The following is a 21,931-nucleotide window of genomic DNA, read 5'->3' on the forward strand; positions in this document are numbered from 1 at the left end:
TTCGAATACTAGATTTATACTATGAAATCAATAAAATACAGCTTCATTTTTATGGAAGTGATCGCACATTACGTCCTCGTTGCTTATCCGCAGCCAAAGTAAGAAAAATCTGCATAAAATTCCATGACGCTTGTCCAGCCTGCTTTGATCCGGTAAATAATTGTCGAATTTCTCATTAATGCGAGTATAGCGCGAATCTGCAGAATAGGATAAAATACAGAACTCGTAGAATGCTATGGTTTTATCGATAAAGGTCCATTCTGCTTGTAGTGAACTGTGTGCTTCTCCTTCCTTCCAAAAACAGCAAAGTACACGTTGAGGACTGTAGATATTTTGTACAATTTATTCCGCTGCATCAGATACAGTACTCCAAAAATGTTTTCAATAGTTTTAGAGGCATAATAGCTGCTTGATACGATTTTTTGAAATTCCTAACATTAGTTAGGAGCGTTGAAAAAGTCGAACTTCACCTCGCAAAGCTTGATAATACACGGACGTCTCGTACTACTCCTTACAGTTTTACCAAAAAGATAAAATCCTCTAGAAAATAAATTTTTCTGCCTGTGGTAAAAATATAGAAACAGTCAAGTTCCTTGATCATTTATTGTTTCCGGTGTTAGACAATCCCTCGGCGACAATTTCTCAGCATCCGCTCCAATTTTATTCCTCAAAAGAGGTTCAATCGTCCATGATATTCCATCAGACTAGTTATAAAATTTATTATTGTTGATATCAAAACTGGTTTTATAGTCGGTTCCCTGGTAATAAGTTGTTTCAGTTGATCCATATCCTGATAATCAAATTGTTCACAATTACTTCGTACATTTTTTACTCCGGTTTTACACATTTTACGTGTAATTTCAAATGAATTTTATGATTGTAAAATCATAGCCTCGCATTTTGAAACCCGAGTTGGTCCTTCAACCTGTTTCAATGTTGATCAGTTGAACTCCACTCAATTCCATCGATGATTTTCACTTGCTTTCAGCTGATCCTCATTGTTGCTATATCCTTTGGCCTAAGTTTACGTTACTGCAGTCTTTAATTTACAATATACTTAAACAAATATGTTCCTGAGTACGGTTTTTAAAGCTTTTTCATCACAGCTTAACAGGTTGCAGCACTTGGTGCTAGATCACAGCATTGTTTCAGCAATAGCGGCGGCATTGAATAAATTCGGCATCGGAGCTATCATACTTCAATCAAATACCCCTTTAACAAAACGGAAACTTACGCGAAATTATTTCACTCGAACTCTTCTTGACTTGACTGGAGCAAAAAAATCGTCCTTCGTTCCATGCAGGGGATTCCTTACACTCACTCCTTCCTTGTCTCCTTCCTTTGACTTTGATTGATTTTCGAAAACAACTCAGCCAGGCGGGTGCCATCAGCTTGGATCGTTAGAATATACTATACTTTATTCAATATGGTTTTGTTTGTCTAAATGAGCCAATACTACACACACTAGCTTGCTTGCTTGCTTGCTTTTGCTTTAATCGGCAATAAATCTGCGTCGGATAGTTACAATCCTATTTCGTCTGGCTTGCACCTTTCCTCCTCCGCCATCATTGCTTCTGATAGCTGGTCAAATAGATTCCAATAATCCAATTTCATTCTTAAGTGTAAGATTAATTATATCCACATCATTTAATTCTGAAAAAAAAAGGAAAAACTTCATAAGAATGGCTTTACAACAACCCACCAAACGAAGAAACCATACCTCCTACTGCTTACTCACTCGATTCGCGCTTGGCGCGCGAATTTCCATTGCTAGCGGCACCGGTGCCGCCACCGGCACCACCTTTGTCATCCACAACGTCATCATCCTCTTCGTCCTCCTTGCTGTTCTCATGCAGCAGCACGTACTCGCGCGAGCTGAAACCAAACTTGAGCACGTCCTTCTCGAGCAGCTCGACGAACTTTTTCGTTTCAATCTTTTTGTTGTTGACGAACGTACCGTTAGCCGATTCCAGATCGATAATGTACGGCCGAACGCGTTTGCCCGTAGTTCCATCGTCCCGATCGTACGGCACCAGCCGGTACTGCAGAGCAGCATGCTGCTTCGAACAGGACGGGTGATCGATTGGCAAATCGCAAACTTTTCGATCGCGACCGATCAGATAGCAGCTCTGCCGGTGAATGTACAGCGTCGGCAACGCTTGTTCGCCCTTGAACGGATACAGCCGCCAACGGCGCTTGGGTTTGCGGGACTCCGCCGGTTCGGCGTACTTAATCACGACACCGTTCACTTTGTTCGCTTCTTCCGTCAGCTTGCCGGACAGTGCAAAGTTGGGCTTTTCCTTCTCCTCCGGAGGAGGCTTCTTCTCCGAACCGGACTCTTCGCTGCTGCCACGTTGGAAACCTGCGTAAAGATTAAAATTAGCTTAGTTTTGAAACGTAACGATCGTACTAACAGTAAACGTCTTACCTTGTTCGCGTTTGATCGGTTGCTTACGTTTGCCACCCCACTCGTAATCATCGCCGTCTTCCTTCTCATCCTTGCGGGGGAACTTACGCGGTCGGTGAGGCAGCGGAGCTGCCGCAGTCCTTCGGTCGCCGATCGGACTACGGCTGCGACTGCGCGACGAAGGTCCCCGACGTTCGACCTTTATCGGTGGTGGACTGTCTCGGCCTCCCCGACCGCGGTTACCCCCATTGCGATCCATTTCGTCCCGATCGCGTGACCTCGAGCGAGATGGCGATCCCCTGGGCGATGGTGGTTGCGATTTGTGACCCCAACCACCACCCATCGGTCTGCGGTGATCCATTTCGCGATCCGATCCGAAGCTTCGATCGGAACCGCCACCGAAACCACCACCCCGACGGCCACCACGATCACCGCCGCGACCACCGCGGTTAAAGGAACCACGCCGCGGGAAACGACCACGTTCCGATTGTGGCGCCGGACCATCGTAGCGATCACGATAGCCTCCTCCACGGCCGCCAGCATTTCCGAAGTCACTGCGGAAGTCTTGCTGCATCGGACTGCGATCGCGACCACCACGCTGTGGTGGTGCTCCCATCGGGGAACTACGACGTCTCTGAGGAGGACCTCCTCCACGATCTTCGTAATCATCACGCCCACCGCGTTGGAACCGATCGCGAGGATTTCGATCACGCCTGTAAAATCAAAAAAAAAAAACAGAAATTTATTCCAATCTTCTAATCCGCTCAGTCTTTCAAACTTACCCGGAGTAATCATCATACCGCTCCCTCGGCGGGGCATGTGACTGTTGATAATGATGGGAACCGCCACGCCGGTTCCCTTCAAACCTTTGCTCCTCTTCACCAAATCGGCGCCGTGGTGAAGGCTTCCGGAAGTCATCTCTACGGTTACCACCATGTCTATCGTCATCATATCTGTTGTCACCACCTCCACCCCAACGACGTTCCTGTTGGGCAGGCGGCGGATGCGGTGAAGAACGACGGTCCTCATACCGATTACTTCCACCTCCCCGGCCGGAAAGGCTACGATGTTGCGTTTGAGCTCTACCGCTCCGATCGTAGTCAGCTCGAACGGGCGAATCACGCGGCGGGGGTGACCTGGGGGCTTTACGATAATCATCGTAGTTTCCTCTTTGTCCGCCGTGCCGGAAGTTACCTCCACCACCACCACCACCACCACCGGAATCCCGCGGTGAATGTGATCGTTTGCGACGATAGTCGCCATCGGCCGGGCTGTCCCACTTCGAAGACGAATGAATCTTTGGGTTCTGACGTGTGCCGGAGCGGTCACGACCGCGACTGCGGCCCCGCTCCGCCGGCGAAGCCGCACGCCGATCTCCACCCGTATCCCGTGATGAACCATAATCTCGATCCTTACGGTGATGATCGGCGGACTTTGTCCGATGTCTTCGATCCGGAACTACTTCCTCGATAATCTCTTCAACTTCATCGTCCTCATCGTCATGTAAATCTGCCCTATGCTTTTCGTCTTCCGAAGCGGCATGGGACTTGTGTTTCTTGTGCTTTTTTGCCTTCTTCTGTTTCTTATGCTTTTTGTGCTTCTTCTTGGCAGCGGCGGCTGCCTGGGCAGCCTTCGCTTCCTCGTCACTAGACTGTTCACTGGCGGAGTCCAGCTCCGTTCCGGAGCTAGCATGTTGCCCTTTCCCGGATGTCTTTTTATGCTTCCGACTGCTGCTGCCACCTCCGCCCCCACTACTCTTCTTCTTCTTATTCCGACGCTTGATTTCAACATCATCCGAGCTGGAACTGTCACTCGAATCGGACACATCCGAGGAGCTTGAACTGCTGCTACTTTCGTACTTTTTCTTGGATTTACCCATTCTGAAAGGATAATTAACAATTATGTAGAAAAATCTTAAGCAGCCATAGCACCGAAAAGTAGGTACCTCGGTAGTTAAGGTTAGAAAACTTTCAAAGTTAAAGATGGGTTTTCACTAGCAAAAACACTCACCTGTCGGTGGATTTCGAGCCGAATTGGATGCCTTCGAAATAAGTCAATCAGTGCACGTTAGTTTTAACGGAGATTTTACGATTTTCACTACAGAAAATGAAGTTTTAACTGCACTTTTCCAGGAATGATACGCCGTGTCGCTGTCGCATTAAAATTTTTCAGCTTTTTTGCGTTGTCAGTCCGCTTTCCGTGATGTCCCGACAATAGCGAACGACAAGCGCCTTTTACACGATTTATAATATATATACAGAAGCGAAGGTATATTTAGGTAAACGCCGTTACCTATTTTTGAGTGGTAGAGAACATACCTGAGAGAGAGAGTCGCGAAGACGGTCTTTTTTTTCTCATGCTTTGACCGTTTTTTATTTTTCCTACCGCATGTTTGTACAGCAAAGATTCGCTAATTGGTGGTTCGTTAATTGGGCGGTTCATTAATTGGGCGTTCGCTAGTTGGGCGGAAATGTCAAAATTCACTGTCAAAATGAATCATTTGAGGGGTCTAAAATGCGATTCAAAATTATATTTATTGTTGCTCATGGGATAATCTCCTGGATTCAACGTCACGGATTACGTCTAACTTTTTAGCTAGAGGTAATGTGCTATATTTGCGTTTTGTCGCTGTGATTTCCGGCGATATAGCCATTATCTGCTTAAAAACGAACTAGTCATATCAACAGTCGATTATTAAGCATCATACTTGAATGCTAAGACAGCAGACCAAAATGTTGACTTACTCCAATTTTAAACTTAACCAGATTTGCAATATGTATTCCGAGTCACGAAAGTTTTTAAAATCACAAACAAAAATAATTTGCGTACCCCTCAAGAAACTGTCAGTCCGCCCAATTAACGAACACGACTCGATAGTCGTGGCCCAATTAACGAATTCTGGCTGTATTCATTTTCTGGCTAACTGTTCAAGCGCATTCGTGAACTCTACATTGAACGTGGTGATAAGGGTGATAAGTGCGTGTCTTGGAGTGACATTTTTTGCTGCTTGGGTACATCAGCTTTTGCAAAAATACTGTATGAAACATGCAATAAATCGGAACGTCAACTTTTGTCAAGTTTTCCTAAAGAACTATTACCGACAAATTACTTAATCCGTAATCCTACTACATATAAATTTAAAGCATCCCTCTTATACTTTTGAATCATGATTCCCATAACACATCAATTATTATTATTTTTCTTGAAATCAATAATGCACGAAACATTCAAAGCATTTCGGAAAAATATTACGACTTATTTACATTGGTTTTTACATTATATGCAATAATGAATATTAAACGTAAACAAAACAAATATCCATCCTATAAGTACATCGCTATAACACAATACTCGCGTCACTTTTCATTTCGTCCAATGTAACAATTGTAAACAAATCCGGTTTATCACAACAAATTATTGCTCTTTTTAAACTCTATGTTATACAAAAACACCTGCCCAAATAGAATTATTTTGAGGTGAAAAAATTAGCATTATCAAAATGTCCAATGTGCACATTCGAATTACGAATGACTGACTGTTACTTCGGTCGTTCTCATTTGATGTCCAAAGTGCAAAAAAAATCAAAACCAACCCAATCTGTACATTGGACTTTTAGCAAGTGAAAGTTTTTTTTCGCATTATTTATGCATTTTAAGTGAAACAAGCGGTCTAATATTGAAAAATAACCTCGAAAATAGCGTAGCACGGCAACGCACGTATTTTACGGTGATCTCGCTTAATTTATGTGCAAGAGCCTGGAAAAATAAAACCGTCCAAAGTACAGCATGAGATGGTAAACAGTCCAATGTAACTTTTTCCATAATAAACCAAAACTGCTTAGTTTTAACTAGATTTTTAAAATCTCCGTTAAATATTGAATGTTATTATTCATCAACCACGTTGAGTGAATGACTGAAAATTATATCATTTTGAAACAATTTAAAGTTCAATTCGAAGAACTTCGATCTCGTTTTTCTCAATATGGTGGAATTGTTACATTGGACGAAATCAAAAGTGACGCGAGAATACATCGCTGCTTTTCCGTTTTTCCCCGCGTTGTAAATAAAATACATCCTCGCCAATATTTCGGTTTCGGATTGTCCGTAAAACATCTCTTGTATCAATCAGCAACCTCATTCGGGCTGGTAGGTTGATTTAGGTAATTATTAGTTAAAAATAACTAATCAAAATTCATTTTTTGCTCGTGGTGCTCTGCGACTTTCCGGTTTGTTCTTGCTGCTTTCAGCATAATGGCTGTTGATTCTTTTGTCATTTTCTGGATTCAAGTGATGCTTCTTGGAGGCAATTCTTCAGTGCTAGTGCTCTGGATAAGTAATGTAATCCAGGCATGGAAATTTGAAGGACTCCTGGAAGGTTATCGCAGATAATAGAATTACCAATTCGTTGTGCTAACAGGTGCCAACCAAACAAATTTAACATTTGTCAGCAAAATTGATTGTGTGCGCACTAAAAATGCACTTCACGTTGACGAACGTTGACGTAGCATCGCAAATTAAGAATCAACCGTCGTTTAATGACTTTAGCAGCAAATCCTATCACAAGTTTCATCATCGGGCGGCTTGGGCACCAAGTCCAGCCGTTCGCAGGGCGGACTGTGTAAGTAATTTTATCTCCTGAAGGAAAATATATGATTTTGATCTCTTTTTTCTCACACAGTCTTATAAACTTTAATGTTGGAATGTATGCTACATCTGCACAACTATATGGTGATACTTCGGGAAAATCGAAGGCAATGGTATCATTTCCGCCAAAGACGTCCTGCACATCTCATATAAAGTTGCCCACTACGTTCTCCGCACAATCTTCAGCAGGTCCCTGCGATAACAGGACATCAAAGCTAAAGTGGCCAGCTTGATCGCAGTGCTTTGATTAAAAGATTGCAGCCCACCAATATGGACCTTTGGAGTGGCCTTGTTATAAATTATGTTTTTAATTAGGGTAAAGAACTACTTTTAAGCAGTCTAAGCGGGTCACTGATTGTTTTACCTTATTACAAGCGATGGGTTGACTAAGTGGGGGATATCAGCATACCAATCTTCTTGCTATTTTTAGTTCTTCAAGCTGTTACCATTGGAAGACACTATTGTTGAGCTAAAATTTTGATTTTTCGCTTAAAAAGTTGGAGCGGCGGAACTAATTTTGAACAGACCGAACCCATTTTCACCCGCAAGGTGCTTTTTTAAGCAATCCTGAAATCTGAATTTTTTACGTTCCCTAAAAAAATCCCTCGAACTTTTCCCCCTATTCAGTAAGTTCGCGTTCCTATCCGCGACCTACCAATCGGAATCTGATGCGTAATCGGCATTGCGGCTCGGCATAGATGCATAAAATGCCATCTGTCTAAATTGTTTATCGGGGCATACACTCACCGCACCGTTCGGCAAACGGTATTCGTCGTCTCTTTTATTCTCTGGTGTTTTTATGGGAAACTGCGAGTTTGACGTCTCACTCGCTGTTCATAAGGATGGTGGGAGAACAAAAGAGGTAAACATGTAGCAGTACAAACGATCCGACTCAGAACAGTGTTGTCAAAGCAAATAACATTGAAACACATCGTTGCTTTATTAAATCACTGAGAAAATCTTCGAAAATTATTGAAAAAGCTGTCTTTTGTGTTGTTTTTAATAAAGAAAAATTAATTATGAACATACATTTCTCTTGAAAGTATTGAACCACGTTTTCACCATAGGAGGTTTCAGGTAATTTCAAACTTAAAATTCTTATTTCCAGAACCGAAACAGTGTCTTGGCAACACGATAGTTCATCAGTTGTGCTGCAGCTGCTGCTAGTGGTGAACAGGTTCCGTCAATTCAGAATTTGTTTTCAGTTTTGTTAGAAAATAATAAAACTTTTGGCTAGTGACAAAGCCTTAGATAATAGAAAAAAAGAGACTGAATAATATGGTATGTGACAATTGAGTGCTTGACTTTCAGAGTGGTTGTAATCAGTGCTGAAAAATGTGATGGATTCGTTAGTAGTGAGGTGGCGATTGCTGAAGAGCAGCTGAAAAATGTACGTTTTTGGACAACAATTTTTAATTCATCATATTTCTTGTCGGAAACCCAGTAAATTGTGTTTGTGCTTGAGCAGCCTTCGGGAGACAGAAGATACTTAAAAGTAAACTTATTAAATCCTAAATGTAAACTAGAACTCTACCCCGTAACAAAGGGAAAGTTATTAACAGTTTCCCATAACACCCGCCAGTGTCAAAAATGTCGCGACGATCGTTTTTACGTGCCGGTCAAAATTGACGCACCTTCGATTTCCAAAGGAAATGTTAATTTTTGTTACGTTAAATGTGAACGCAAAAAGCTGTCTGGACAACGATTTCAAAAGTGCGTATTGATTATTTCAGCATTATTTCATGTTTTCGGTAAAACTGTTTGAATTCTTGGTGGGTTGTTTGATTGATTTGTTTACAAGATAAAAAGCGGTATTTATTACAAGATTGTCACTCTTGTGTACGAGTTGTCTGCTCTAAAGTGTTTAAATATTGCGTGTTTCATTAAAAGTTATCCGCTGCGAAATTTAAAATAAAATGCTCTTTCATGATTGCTGGGTTGATTTTGTCGTTAACAGAACAAGTTAAGCAAAATTCAAGAGTAAATCCAAGCAATAGAGATCGTTGCAGTTGTACAAAAAACACTCTGTTACATGACAGAACCAAATAGAGCATGTTATTATGACAGAAGAACCAGTTATGCTGCTATTGTCATTACCACGGAAACGTTTTGATACTTGACATAACATTGTCAGTTCGTAAAATACTCTATTGAAATAATAAACCAATTCAGATCTTATATGCACAAGGGATTTTTTGCCAAAACAAATGATAATAAACTCTTTCTTCGAAATTTACGCCGCTTTCAAACATCTGTCGTGAACCATGAACCAGCAGTTTTAGGTACGTTTGATTAGTATGGGAGCTGTCACATTGTTACCGGGTTGCTAGAACTAATATCTATCCAGCTTTTACGTATCCAGCTTTTTTCGAGCCATAATGGCGGACGTGTTCGTAATATTTGAACAGCATTTTTGACATTTCTCTAATACCGTTTTTGTTTTTGCTTAGGTCCAATCTACTGTGTTACCTGACTCACTGCGAATATGCGTTGTGTTCGCGGGATCGTGTTGGTTCGAAAGGTTTCGAAAAATATCGTCCTTGTATCGAAAGTATCGTTAATTTTGATCACTAAAAATAACGTACTTAAACGTTATATTACAAGTGCTAGTAGTACGCAATAATTGTATTGTGAAACTGAATTGTTATTTATGCAACTTTTTACAAGTTAAATGCAATAACAAAAGCACAACTTATAAAAAATCGTTTGTTATCGATATTAGCTGCATATGCGGTATAAACGAATAAAACGCATGGTGACGTTTTATTTCAATAACACGCATATTCGCAGTGAGTCAGGTAAAACAGTAGGTTCGCTCTAGTTCCAATCGAACGGCTGTCAAAACGTTTGTTTTTTCACTTAGGTTGAACTTAGTTTCACTCTGGGTTGCACTTTTTAGGCAACGGGTTCGCACTGAGGTTTTTCACAGTTTGAACCTCGCAATAAGCAATACACTGACAACCCGAAAACGTTTATTTATGCTCGCGTAAATGTTTGTTTATTCAGTGGTCAGTTGGAATAAACCCAGGTTAAAAAACAAAAACGCTATACCGTGTACCCCCGTTGGTATGACCTTCTTTAATCTGAACATTTTTAATCTGTACCCCGGTGGTATGAATGCGTTCACATTAAAAACCGATCAAGCGTCACACACAATTGACGTTAAAGTGGACCGGTAAATAAAAAAAAAGCAAAAAACCTTAATGCGTTTCCTCTTGCTCAGGAGCTTTGGAAATATAGCTCATATGCAACTTATCTCTCTCCAGCACTCAAAATAGACCATTTTAGTCGAAACTGCCGAGCCAATTTCGTATTATACAAACCGACCCTTTAGAATTCGCGCATGTTTGAGATGTTTTTAAAACGTTTGTTTTCGTCAAATCAAAACAACAAGTTCATAGGGTGCGCGTCTTGCGCGTGTGTGAAAATGAATAGAGTTACCAAATATTCAGATTAAAAATGAACTCGCCCAATCTGAACGAGCTGTTTTTCATATTAGCGGGGGTTGAGTGTAATACATCGCACGTTTTCTTTCCGTACGTTCCTTTAGTTTTACCGTGGACGCGTGGAAAGAAAACGTGCGATTTATTAGGGAAATGTCATAAATGCAAGTTTTACGAGAAGGTGATGGTGAACCAAACTCGCAAGGCCCACACACCAAATCCTGACATGTGTAGGGACGAGGGAGGGGATCTTATCACAAACGAGCGCGAGGTAGTCGACAGGTGGAAGCAGTTCTTCGATGAACACCTCAACGGCGATATAGCAGCAGGAGACGCAATGGAAGTTAACCTCGGAGTATCTACAAACGACAACAGCATACTGGCTCCCGATCTCGAGACGAGAAATCGGTCTGCTGAAGAATAATAGAGCCGCCGGGAAGGATCGACTCCCGGCAGAACTCTTTAAAAATGGCCAAGAACCGCTAGTAACGGCACTTCACTGGCTAATTTCAAGGATTTGGGAAGAAGACAAACTACCGGAGGAGTGGATGGAAGGCGTAGTCTGTTCCATCTACACAAAAGGGCGACCGGTTAGACTGCTGTAGCTACCGCGACATTACGCTGGTCATCGTCGCGTACAAGGTGCTCTCCCAGATTTTGTTGCGTCGTCTATCTCCAATAGCAAGAGATTTCGTAGAGCAGTATCAGGCGGGCTTTATGGGGGCCCGTGCTACTACGGATCAAGGTTTTACTCTCCGACAAATCCTCCAGAAATGTCGAGAGTACAACGTGCCCACGCATCATATTTTCGTGGATTTCAGAGCAGCATACGATACCGTTGAACGCGAACAGCTATAGCAGATAATGCACGAGTACGGTTTTCCGGACAAACTGACGCGGCTGATCAAAGCTACTCTGGAACGAGTGATGTGCTGCGTGCGCGTTTCGGGGACACTCTCAAGCCCTTTCGAATCGCACAGAGGGTTACGGCAAGGGGAACCAAACCGTTGTTGAAAACCAAATATATGGTAGGAAGAGGCTCCCGAGATAGTAACGTTTGCCTCCCACGGACGGTGACTATTGACGGCGATGAACTGGAAGTGGTTGATGAGTTCGTATATTTGGGATCTCTGGTCACCGCCGACAATAATACGAGTAAGGAGATCCAACGACGCATTCAAGCTGGAAATCGACCCTACTTTTCCCTGCGCAAGACGTTTCGATCAAGGAGCATACGCCGCCGCACAAAGCTAACGATGTACAAAACGCTAATCAGACCGGTAGTCCTCTACGGACTTGAGACAGTAACTTTACTTACGGAAGACATACGTGCACTTGCCGTTTTCGAACGAAAGGTGTAGGGGACTATTTTTGGCGGAGTACAGACGAAAAGCGGAGAGTGGCGGAGACGTATGAACCACGAGCTACAAGCACTGCTTGGAGAGATTGGGCCACGTCGCAAGGATGCCGGACGACTGTGTAGTGAAATCCGTTCTCTTCAAGAACCCCACCGGCACCAGAAACAGAGGGGCTCAACGTACTAGATGGCTCGACCTGGTTGAAGCCGACTTGCGTGTGTCGAGACGCGCAACGAATTGGCGACGAGTAGCCCAGGACCGAGTACAATGGAGAGGAATTCTTGATACGGCAAGAGCCACCCCGGCTCTCGGCTGAATAAGTAAGTAAGTAAGCCATAAATGTTGTTCAAATATTACGAAAACGGATTATGCCGTCCGCCATTATGGCTCGTAAAAAGCTGGATAAAACGCAATGGTAAGTCGCTTAGAACATTGTGGCAGGCTCAATTTAGGGAACAGCTTACTAGAGTCCATGTGACTATTCAGCTTTTTACGAGCCATAATGGCGGACGTGTTCGTAATATTTGAACAGCATTTTTGACATTTCCCTAATACATCGCACGTTTTCTTTCCGTGCATTCCTTTAGTTTTACAGTGAACGCGCGGAAAGTAAACGTGCGATGTATTAGGGAAATGTCAAAAATGCTGTTCAAATATTACGATCACGTCCACCATTATGGCTCGTAAAAAGCTGGATTGATAGTAATTCGATCGGAGAATGAAATATTCGCTGCTTGCAACTGCCAACTAAATCAATCTACCGAAACTGTAACAAAAGGCAGGGCGGCCAGTTCGTACAAGTTTCAGCACATTTGGGGTTGCCAGTTGAGATTAAAAACTAACCCCGTTAGTTTGCATGAGGAATCGTTCAAATTAGCGGGAGTCCGCGGAGTACCGAATATACAAAGATGCAGATATTGCGAAGCGACTAAAACACGTCAGGCTAAAATGTGCTGGTCACGTAGCAAGGATGCCAGATGAGAGACCAGTGAAAACAATATTTAGTAGAGAACTCGTAAAGTACAAGTAAAGTAATGTAGTCATCCTGTAATTCGCCATCTGCCCAAGTGACTACGACGGCAGGAAGCGGTCAGCCAACTGCGGTACTTTCTCACTGTTCCAGTTACACGCTAACCGAAACTATACCCTGGTCGGATCCTCGTAACCTTCCTCGTTATGAGGACCGCTGTAAGCTGCTGAGTATCGAAACGTTAAGCAAAAGAAGGGATCTATCTAGAGCCATCTTTGTCGCCCAATGGTTGAATTCCGAAATTGATGCTCCTGAACTTCTGGCGTTGGTAAACATAAACGTAATGCCTCGACCGCGAAGATCTCGTGGATTTCTTCGATTCGACTTCCACCGCACTCAATACGGACAACACGAACCAGTCCAGGCGATGTGCTCTGTATTTAATGACGTTTACGACCACTATGACTTTTCTATAACGACGAACGCTTTTAAAGCTAGAATTAGATCTAATTTAACTTAACCAAGATTTCATGTATTATGTTGTGAATTTTATGTATGTTTAAGTGTATAATACGTTGTGAAATGGAAAAGATAACGGGTTTTTATGCCGATTTGAAAATGGGATACTATATCTCAACTCAAGTGGGCTTTTCCCATTCATAGTATTGCATCTTCATTTAGACTGAGTGTCAGTTGAAGTAAATAAATAAATAAATAATAAATAAATATTTAAATGATGTGTAAAACAATACAGAATATACCTTCCAGGCATTGGCCTTAGTTAGAGAGCCTTAGAGAGTCGCCATCTGAAACAAATTATCTAGCAACAATACACCTGCGTCTGTCAGTGTTGCCGCACGCACAAATTATTCTGTGATCAACAGACATTTGGAATAAATTACTTTTATAAAATCTGGATATGTAATTCCTTTTCATGATAATTTTACCACAGTTAATGGTCGTACCGTAAATAGTTATGCTGCTCTTGTCTGTTATTGCTAATTCTTTTGAAAACCAGCGATTTAAATTAAAGATTTCGACTTTCGCGATGCTATATATAATAACAACATACTAGAGGAATCTTTCTCTGAAGCTTTTATCACAGACAAACAGACATAACACTCGTTTTCCATTCATCGTACCGATAAAACCGTCATTTCAAATTTGGGCTTAGTTGGGAATGTCTCCGGTTTGGTCGAAGTGGCGCTTTTTGACGAAAGAAGGGGAATTCCCCATAAAAAATACTTGCTACTTCGAGGGACACCCATATTGCTATTTGATATTTGGGAATGTCGATCATAGATGGTGCTAGTGTTCAGGCTAAATATGAGGTACGATAATTTTTGTTGATTTTTCTTCCAAGAGTTATGTCTGTTTGTCTGTGCTTTTATCTTGAGTAATGCATAAAAAGCTGCTAAAAATTCAAAAAAATCTGCTCGAAAAATGTTCTTGATTTGAGATGACGTCTCTCTAACTTTAACAGGCTCTCTAGTCGTTACTCTTTTTAAGACTCGCTAATCGGTGTTTTGACAAGTCTCCTGTTCGATTGGACTTACTTTTGACAACTGATTCTGTTCGATTGGAATTTTCGGTTTAAGATGGCGACTCTCTAAGGCTCTCTAGCCTTAGTATATATAAATACCAGGACAACACATCCTCCCCCTACGTAAAATGAACAATTCAATATTCAGCTTTTTACGAGCCAAAATGCTGGTCAAATATTACAAAAATGGATTATACCGTCGGTCATAAAAAGCTCGTAAAAAGTTGGAAACAGAAAAAACATAACGATGCGATCCTGTTTTCGAACGAGCATTTGTAAAAACATCTCTTTAACACCGCAGCTTTCTGGCCCTGGTATGGAAAAAGTGAGTCCGTCAACCTTCGCCGCTGCATCCCAGAAAACTTGAACTTTTCCTAACTTCTTTTTGTTAACGATCACTTCAATCGGCAACACCCAGGTTTGCCGCAAATCAAATTTCTCCACGTATTATGGCGTCATGGCTCGTGTAAATATAACCTTTGACCTTGGGGCAGGGTCGTTACATTCGTTCCACCATGGTTTGGCCATCGGGAAACTCAATATAATACAGTGTACAAAGTAATCCAATCTCAAGCTTTCCACTGCTGGTACAGTGCATGATTTCTTCCAGCATCTTATTTATGAGTATTGTAAATCTTAACGGAATTTTTTTCGATTCGTTCGACATTCGAGATTTACAAGCTCTATATTCAAGGATTTTTTACAAAAAAAAAGGTGTGAAAAAAAAGAAAACTGTTATCTGCTCAACTTTTATGCTGAGAATAAGCTTTTCCAAATTTTAAACATAAATATCCTAGAAAATTAAGCTTCATTTTTATCCGAAGCTTAAAGCTTCGGCTTGCAGCCGAGCCTCAGAAGGTCGCACATTTTCCGGCTGGCACAATTTCCAACTGCTTGTTGATAAACTGCTTGCTACCAGCACCAGTGGCAGTGGCACAAAGAGAGCCTCTTATCAGTAGTCAGTAGCTGGCGAGCTGCCATTCGGTACGGTCGAGGAAAACTGTCTCTGCCTACCTTAGTTCCGCTCTGTGTGTGCGTGGTGCGTGGTTCCTATCGGTTAGGTGGTTAGTGGAAAAAGTGTTTCCCTCACATAGAGCGATTCGTTCTTCTCGGAAAGCCCAGACCAAGCAGACCGCCCGGTGCCAAAGCGGACCAGACCGGATACACACAGCTTGTTGCTGACCGTTTAGACTGGTGGTGCAGCTTTGCCACAAGGGAAAACCACGTGCTCGCGGTGAGCCGTGTGCCGTGTGTGTGTTTGTGCGAGTGCGAGTGAAGCAACAGGTTCAACCAGCCAAGCCTGCCAGGATACCTACTTGGCGGTTTTGCAATTCTCTTCTATTCGGCTTGCAACGCTAACACCCGGGCCGGGAGGCCGTACTACCGGAGAGTTTACCAACCGGTAGCTGGAAGTGCAGCGTGTGTGTAAGTGCGGAAAGTGTAAGGGGGGCTCCGTAGCCGCAAGGTTACCGAGTCTGCTTTGACAAGCGAGTGGTCGTGGGTTCGAATCTTAGTAGAATCAAGCCATTCTCGATGTCAAGTGACTTTAGCATGGGTTTATTCTCAGGCCCCTCCATTTACCCTTCTTTCGTGCTGAATTCTATATTTACCCTCTGAAGCCTCTTAACAGTGCAAATGTCCCTCCTATAGTTAAGTGTACTGGTCAGAGGTACGAATGAGTCCTCGCCAGGGACGGCTATAATATGGGATAGTGCTGGCAGCGAGGAATAAGTGGGTAAAGTAGATTAAGCTTTGAAGGAAGGGTAAACCCCAATACACGCAAGCACGCATAAAATTTAATAAGCATATCGCTCACTCAATAGCGATTATAGCAAAAAGAAATGCAGTGCAGGTCATACAGCAAACACCCGGGCGATATTACAATAGATCAACTATACTGGTCGCAGTAATGAGTCCACACATGGAAAAAAAAAAAGTGCGGAAAAGGAAAGTGAAATCGTATTCTCCACTTTACTATGCTGAGCTGACGATGGGTTGGGTTGGCTGATGGGTGGCTCCCTCTCGCACCTCACTGTCCTCACCGCTCCCTTCCTATGTATATGTGCTGCTCTTCGGTACCAAGCGCAGGACCTAAATGTAAATGCAAAGTGGTACTCTGTTGCACAGCATTTGAAGGCTTGCGCTCGGGTTCAGCAGATAAGGTGCCGGAATTAGCAGAAATTAATTGGCCACGTTTACTGCGGGGATGAAAATCGATGCAGAGAGCATCATCGTAAAAGTTAAATCGGAAGCCCGTTTACTGTCGGGTCGGTCGGGACAGGATGATGGGAAAAAGCTGTGTCTGGTGTGGTTAGCGAGTGCGAGGACGAGGAGGTCTCATTAGGATAATTAGTTTGTTTTGAATACTTTTCCTTCATTGTCAGGCTGAAGAAAGGTTTTCGAGATGCCTCTCTACTTGAGTTACACTAATTTTTGCAGGAAGTTGGGCGAGAAGGTAGGTTCTAAATCATTAGCCGGGTACTAAATTCTTTCATCAACTTTAATAGTCTAATTGGTTCAACGGTGCAGTATTGTTTCGACAAAATCACCTTTTAACAATAGGTGGTACTTACAACCTTCTCGTCTCGCTTCGGTGAAAAGTGTACTGTTGGGATACATTATGAGAAGGATATACTTTTTTTATGAAGCAGAAAATAGAAGCAGCAAGGCACGGAAAACGACCGTCCGTGAAAGCTGTTCTATTTGTCTTGGCCGTAACCGGAATGGTTTAGGCGTGCTTCGGAAACCTTTTAACGAAGTAAATACCGGACCTATCGAACAGAATAGCCTCTAGGAGGAGGGACTGGTAAATGACGACCAAAAAATTGCAAATTACTTTCTTTTGCTTCTCTCTATCTTGGTTTGGTACCAGAAATCGATCAAAGTAGCCTTACTTTTTGAGTTGTTTTTTTTTCTTTCAAGATTACTTCGGAACCAATTTAAGTACGTAAGAGATAGGATTTTTTATGCTTGGGATCCTTACTTTTCTTTGTTTCACGACCGTTGTCATCAGTGGTCAATCCTTTCGGAAAGGTTTCTCACTAGTAGATGACAGTTCTTGTTATCATGAGCGTGTCCAGATACAAACAAAAGCTGGGGCACCCAACCTTTCAGAAGACGAAATGCTTTGGTCTTGAAAAACGGAGTAATCGTAGAATGGCGAATCTATTGTTACTTATCACAAAAATATCAGTCGATTGGATTGAAAACTCCGGAATTTCGGGTGCAACCTGAAATTTGACTAGAAAATAGACTTTACGTTCAACTGGAAATCGGATTTGAAATTGGACTTAAATTTAAAGTAATTTGGACAGTAAGTTTTACCCGGAATTAGACACGAAAACGGTCTCTAAAACAGTTTTTACTTGAAATTTGGCTTTACATTAGATTTGCAATTGGAAATGACTTTAACCTTCAAACTGAACAAAAAATGGATTTAAATTGGACTTGATATTAGCATTGGCGGAACTAGCGCTCATTTCTAGGGGGGGCTATAGCCCCCGGCATTTTTTCGACCATTTTATTTCCTTAGCATATTAAAATTTTTTTTTTTTCCATGTGTGGACTCATTACTGCGACCAGTATAGTTGATCTATTGTAATATCGCCCGGGTGTTTGCTGTATGACCTGCACTGCATTTCTTTTTGCTATAATCGCTATTGAGTGAGCGATATGCCTATTAAATTTTATGCGTGCTTGCGTGTATTGGGGTTTACCCTTCCTTCAATGCTTGATCTACTTTACCCACTTATTCCTCGCTGCCAGCACTATCCCATATTATAGCCGTCCCTGGCGAGGACTCATTCGTACCTCTGACCCAGTACACTTAACTATAGGAGGGACATTTGCACTGTCAAGAGGCTTCAGAGGGTTAAATATAGAATTCAGCACGAAGGAAGGGTAAATGGAGGGGCCTGAGAATAAACCCATGCTAAAGTCACTTGACATCGAATGGCTTGATTCTACTAAGATTCGAACCCACGACCACTCGCTTGTCAAAGCAGACTCGGTAACCTTGCGGCTACGGAGCCCCCCATTTAAAATTAAAATTAAATATACATTGATGCATAGGAACTTTAAGTTGTGATGCATATAAAAATTACTCTCAAGTTTTTATCATGTAAAGTTCTCTAACTATAGTTTTTTCTTAAATTTAAAAGTCCAGCTTAATTTTTCTAGGGGGGGCTAAATGTCTTCTAGGGGGGGCTTAGCCCCCCTAGCCCCCCCCTAGTTACGCCAATGGATATTAGACTTAGAATTACAATTGAAATTATACTTCAAATTGGATTCGCAATTATTCTTAAAATTGGACTAGACATCAGAGTTTAAATTTGACTTAAAATTGAACCTAAAATTGGAATTAAATTAAACTTGAAATTGGGCCTAAAGTCGGACATGCAATTGAACTTTATATTGGACATTAAACTAGACTTGAATTTAGACTAATTTAAACTTGAAGTTTTACTTCAAACCGGACATAGACACGAAGTTTTACTTGAAATTAAAATTAACATTAACATTTCTTCTTTTTCTTTCACACGTTTAATACTTTTATGTTTCGTTGTTTACCTTTAGTCCTCCACTTGTCTTTCAGTTTATAATCATTTTCTATATGTTTTTTTTGGGTTTTGCTCTCACTTTCCTTCTGGCCTTTCTCCTTCTCTTTCGTTTTCTTTTTTTGCCCCGTGTTTCCTGTTTGATTATTTCGGTTTTCTTTGTTTCCTAAACTATTTTTCCTATTTTTCAGCCCTGCTTTTCTTCGTGTTTTTTACTGATTTTTGTTATTATCTTCTCTTTGTCCCCTTTTTTCGATTTCAGTTTTCGTCATTTTCTCATTTTCTCATTTTTATTTTCTTTCCTTCTCGTTTTTCGTCTCCCGTTTAACCTTTTTTTGGTCTGTTTTTCCTATTTTTTCATCGTTTTCTGACCCATTTTCCATTTGTCCCATCTTTCTTCTTTTATATCCCGTTGGACCTATATTTCCCGTATTAATCGTTTGCTCTGTCGGTTTTTTTCCTTTCTCGCTGTTCTTCTTTTCCGTTTTGGTTTCTCTTGTTTTTTATCCAGCTTTTTAATAGCCATAAGGGCGGACGCCATAATCCGTGATCGTAATATTTGAACATTTTTGACATTTTCTTAATACATCGCACGTCCCATACCAATGAAACACAAATTTCTGCATAACTCGAGAACTAATCAACTAAAATTTAGTTACTAAATGGAACCATATTTGGCATGTGGGTGTTTTTGGAGGCAAGAATTTTTTCTATGGTAAATTGAGATCCCTCCCCTCTTTAGGAAGGGAATTATAACCCCTCTACCCTTTAAAAGAGGGGCTGCTATCTAAATGAAATACAAATTTCCTGATAGCTTGAGAACTAATCAAACAAATGGATATTTTTTTGAAACGTTGACGATGGTTCTACAATTGATGAAGGGACGGTAGGGGAAAGAAATGAAATATTTGGAAAGGTGAGGAGAGGGGGAGGGGGATATTGGTAGCCCTCCTTCACCAAATATTTCATTTCTATCCCCTGCCGTCCCTTCATCGATTGTAGAACCATCGTTTCAAAAAAATATTAATATATGTATGACCGCATTTCAAAGTCAAGACTAAAAACTTGAGATTAGTCTATAAACAAATGGAACCAAATTTGGCATGTGCGGCTTTTAGGATGCAGAAATTTTTTCTGTGGTAAAGTATGACCCTCCCTTTTTTAAGAGGGGGAGGGGAAGCTCCTATATAAATGAAATACAATTTTCCTCGTAACTCTCATTACATAACAACTCATTTCTGACCTCTATTACTTTCCTTCAGTTGGGTCCGGCCGAGCGACAGCGAGTAAGGAGAGGATCACCCCTGCGAAATGGTACTTTCCACGAAAAAGTTTTCCGTGAAATGGTACATTCCGCTTAAGGTTTTTCGCGAAATGGTATTCGGCGAAATGTTGTATAATCACGGCGAATATTGCTATCCGCTTTCTGGCTAAGCAATGAGAGGAGTTGTTTTCCACTTTACTATGGGGAAAAATTGCAAATTTGTATATTTTTGCATTATAAGCATTTCGGTTCCAATAACTGATGTACAAGTGACTGTGAGACATAGGCGCCCCGAGTAAGATCGGGCACTCAGCTAGTCTGTATCCAGCTTTCCACGAGCGATAATGGTGGATATTAAGCACAAGTGGGCACAATCTGTTGGCATTCATTGGAGGAGCGTCGAGTTCGCCCTGACGGAGTTACTATGGATACATTCATGATTGTTTGTTGTTCGAGTGTAAACATGTAAACATTGTTTAATTTTGCAGATCAGTTGAAGTGGAACATAACTAAACGGATTAAAACTTTTATAGTGGTTTGCGGCCATAATTTGCTGAAGGCACAGGCTCAGAATACTTTTTCACAATTGTGCGAATTAAACATTCGAACCATTAACTTCATGTTGGTCGAGCCGTTGTCAAGCTTGCTCTCGAACAGCGTCTCGACTTGATAAGAAACTTTCCGTTGCGTATTTGGACATTCTCCCTGAAATTTGCGAAAACTGCAAAGCCACAATCCATAAAACTTGTTGTCCGTTCAATTATGTTCCTCTTTAGCTGATCTGCAAAATTGAACAGTGTTTACATTTTTACATTCGAACAACAAACAATCATGAATGAATCTATAGTAACTCCGTCAGGGCGAACTCGACGCTCCTGCAATGAATGTCAAAAGATTATGCCCACTTGTGCTCAATATCCGCCATTATCGCTCGTGGAAAGCTGGATATATATATACAGTCACCCCTGTATTATGGGCCAGTTAAGCGTGATGATGCAACAAAATTATTGGTAGAATCACAAATTTAAAAAATTTACAGTTTATTTATAACTTAATTGGTTATAAATATATTATAATTTGATGTTCTGTAGGTAAACTTATTCCAAAATCACACACTTTTTTGCAGAACAACAAAATGTAAGCATGTTCCATTCCCAGTATTATGGGCCACTTTTAAACCTGGTCAGAATTAGGGGTCAATGCTCCCAGTATTATGGGTCAGTAAAACAAAATTGGTTTTATTTAGAGAAAGGCGAGGTGTGTGTGTGTGTGTGTGTGTGTGTGTGTGTGTGTGTGTGTGTGTGTGTGTGTGTGTGTGTGTGTGTGTGTGTGTGTGTGTGTGTGTATGTGAGTGTGTGTATGTGTGTAGTTCTCGCGATTTAGTGATCTTGTACTGTACTTAGCAACTGTCTGAGTGAGTTGAGATTAGAATCAATTTTAGCTTCTTCTTCAGGAAGCTCATCAAACTAATTCCATCTATGATGGATGGTACTCAGTGCTGCGTTCGGATTTCGAGCAGATTGTCAAGTTCATTCGAATCACGCAGAGGGTTTCATCAAGGTGATGGTCTCCAGGATAGCACATGGCAAACCAAGTATACAAAAGGCGGCTAATGCTATCCGAATGCGATAGGCAGGACAAGTTGCAAGAATGCCGAACAACTACCCTGCAGAGTATTTGCCTCACATCCGGTAGGAATAAGACGACCAGGGGTGCAGCGAGCAAGATGGTTAGACTAGGTAGAGCG

At 41.6% G+C, this 21,931-nt stretch overlaps 1 protein-coding gene across 1 annotated transcript; it reads right to left on the bottom strand.

Moving 5' to 3' along the window:
• Positions 1 to 1,169: 1,169 nt before the first annotated feature.
• On the bottom strand, positions 1,170 to 4,520 carry LOC128739907 (serine/arginine repetitive matrix protein 1). The gene is made up of 5 exons (XM_053835411.1): positions 4,418 to 4,520; positions 3,190 to 4,287; positions 2,429 to 3,120; positions 1,721 to 2,362; positions 1,170 to 1,653 (listed from the first exon to the last, which is right to left on the bottom strand). Exons 2-4 carry the CDS (start codon positions 4,284 to 4,286, stop codon positions 1,731 to 1,733), a joined length of 2,421 nt encoding a protein of 806 aa, XP_053691386.1. The 5' UTR covers position 4,287; positions 4,418 to 4,520; the 3' UTR covers positions 1,170 to 1,653; positions 1,721 to 1,730.
• Positions 4,521 to 21,931: the final 17,411 nt, after the last annotated feature.

Source organism: Sabethes cyaneus, chromosome 1 (genome assembly GCF_943734655.1).
Source record: "Sabethes cyaneus chromosome 1, idSabCyanKW18_F2, whole genome shotgun sequence".
NCBI lineage: Eukaryota > Metazoa > Arthropoda > Insecta > Diptera > Culicidae > Sabethes > Sabethes cyaneus.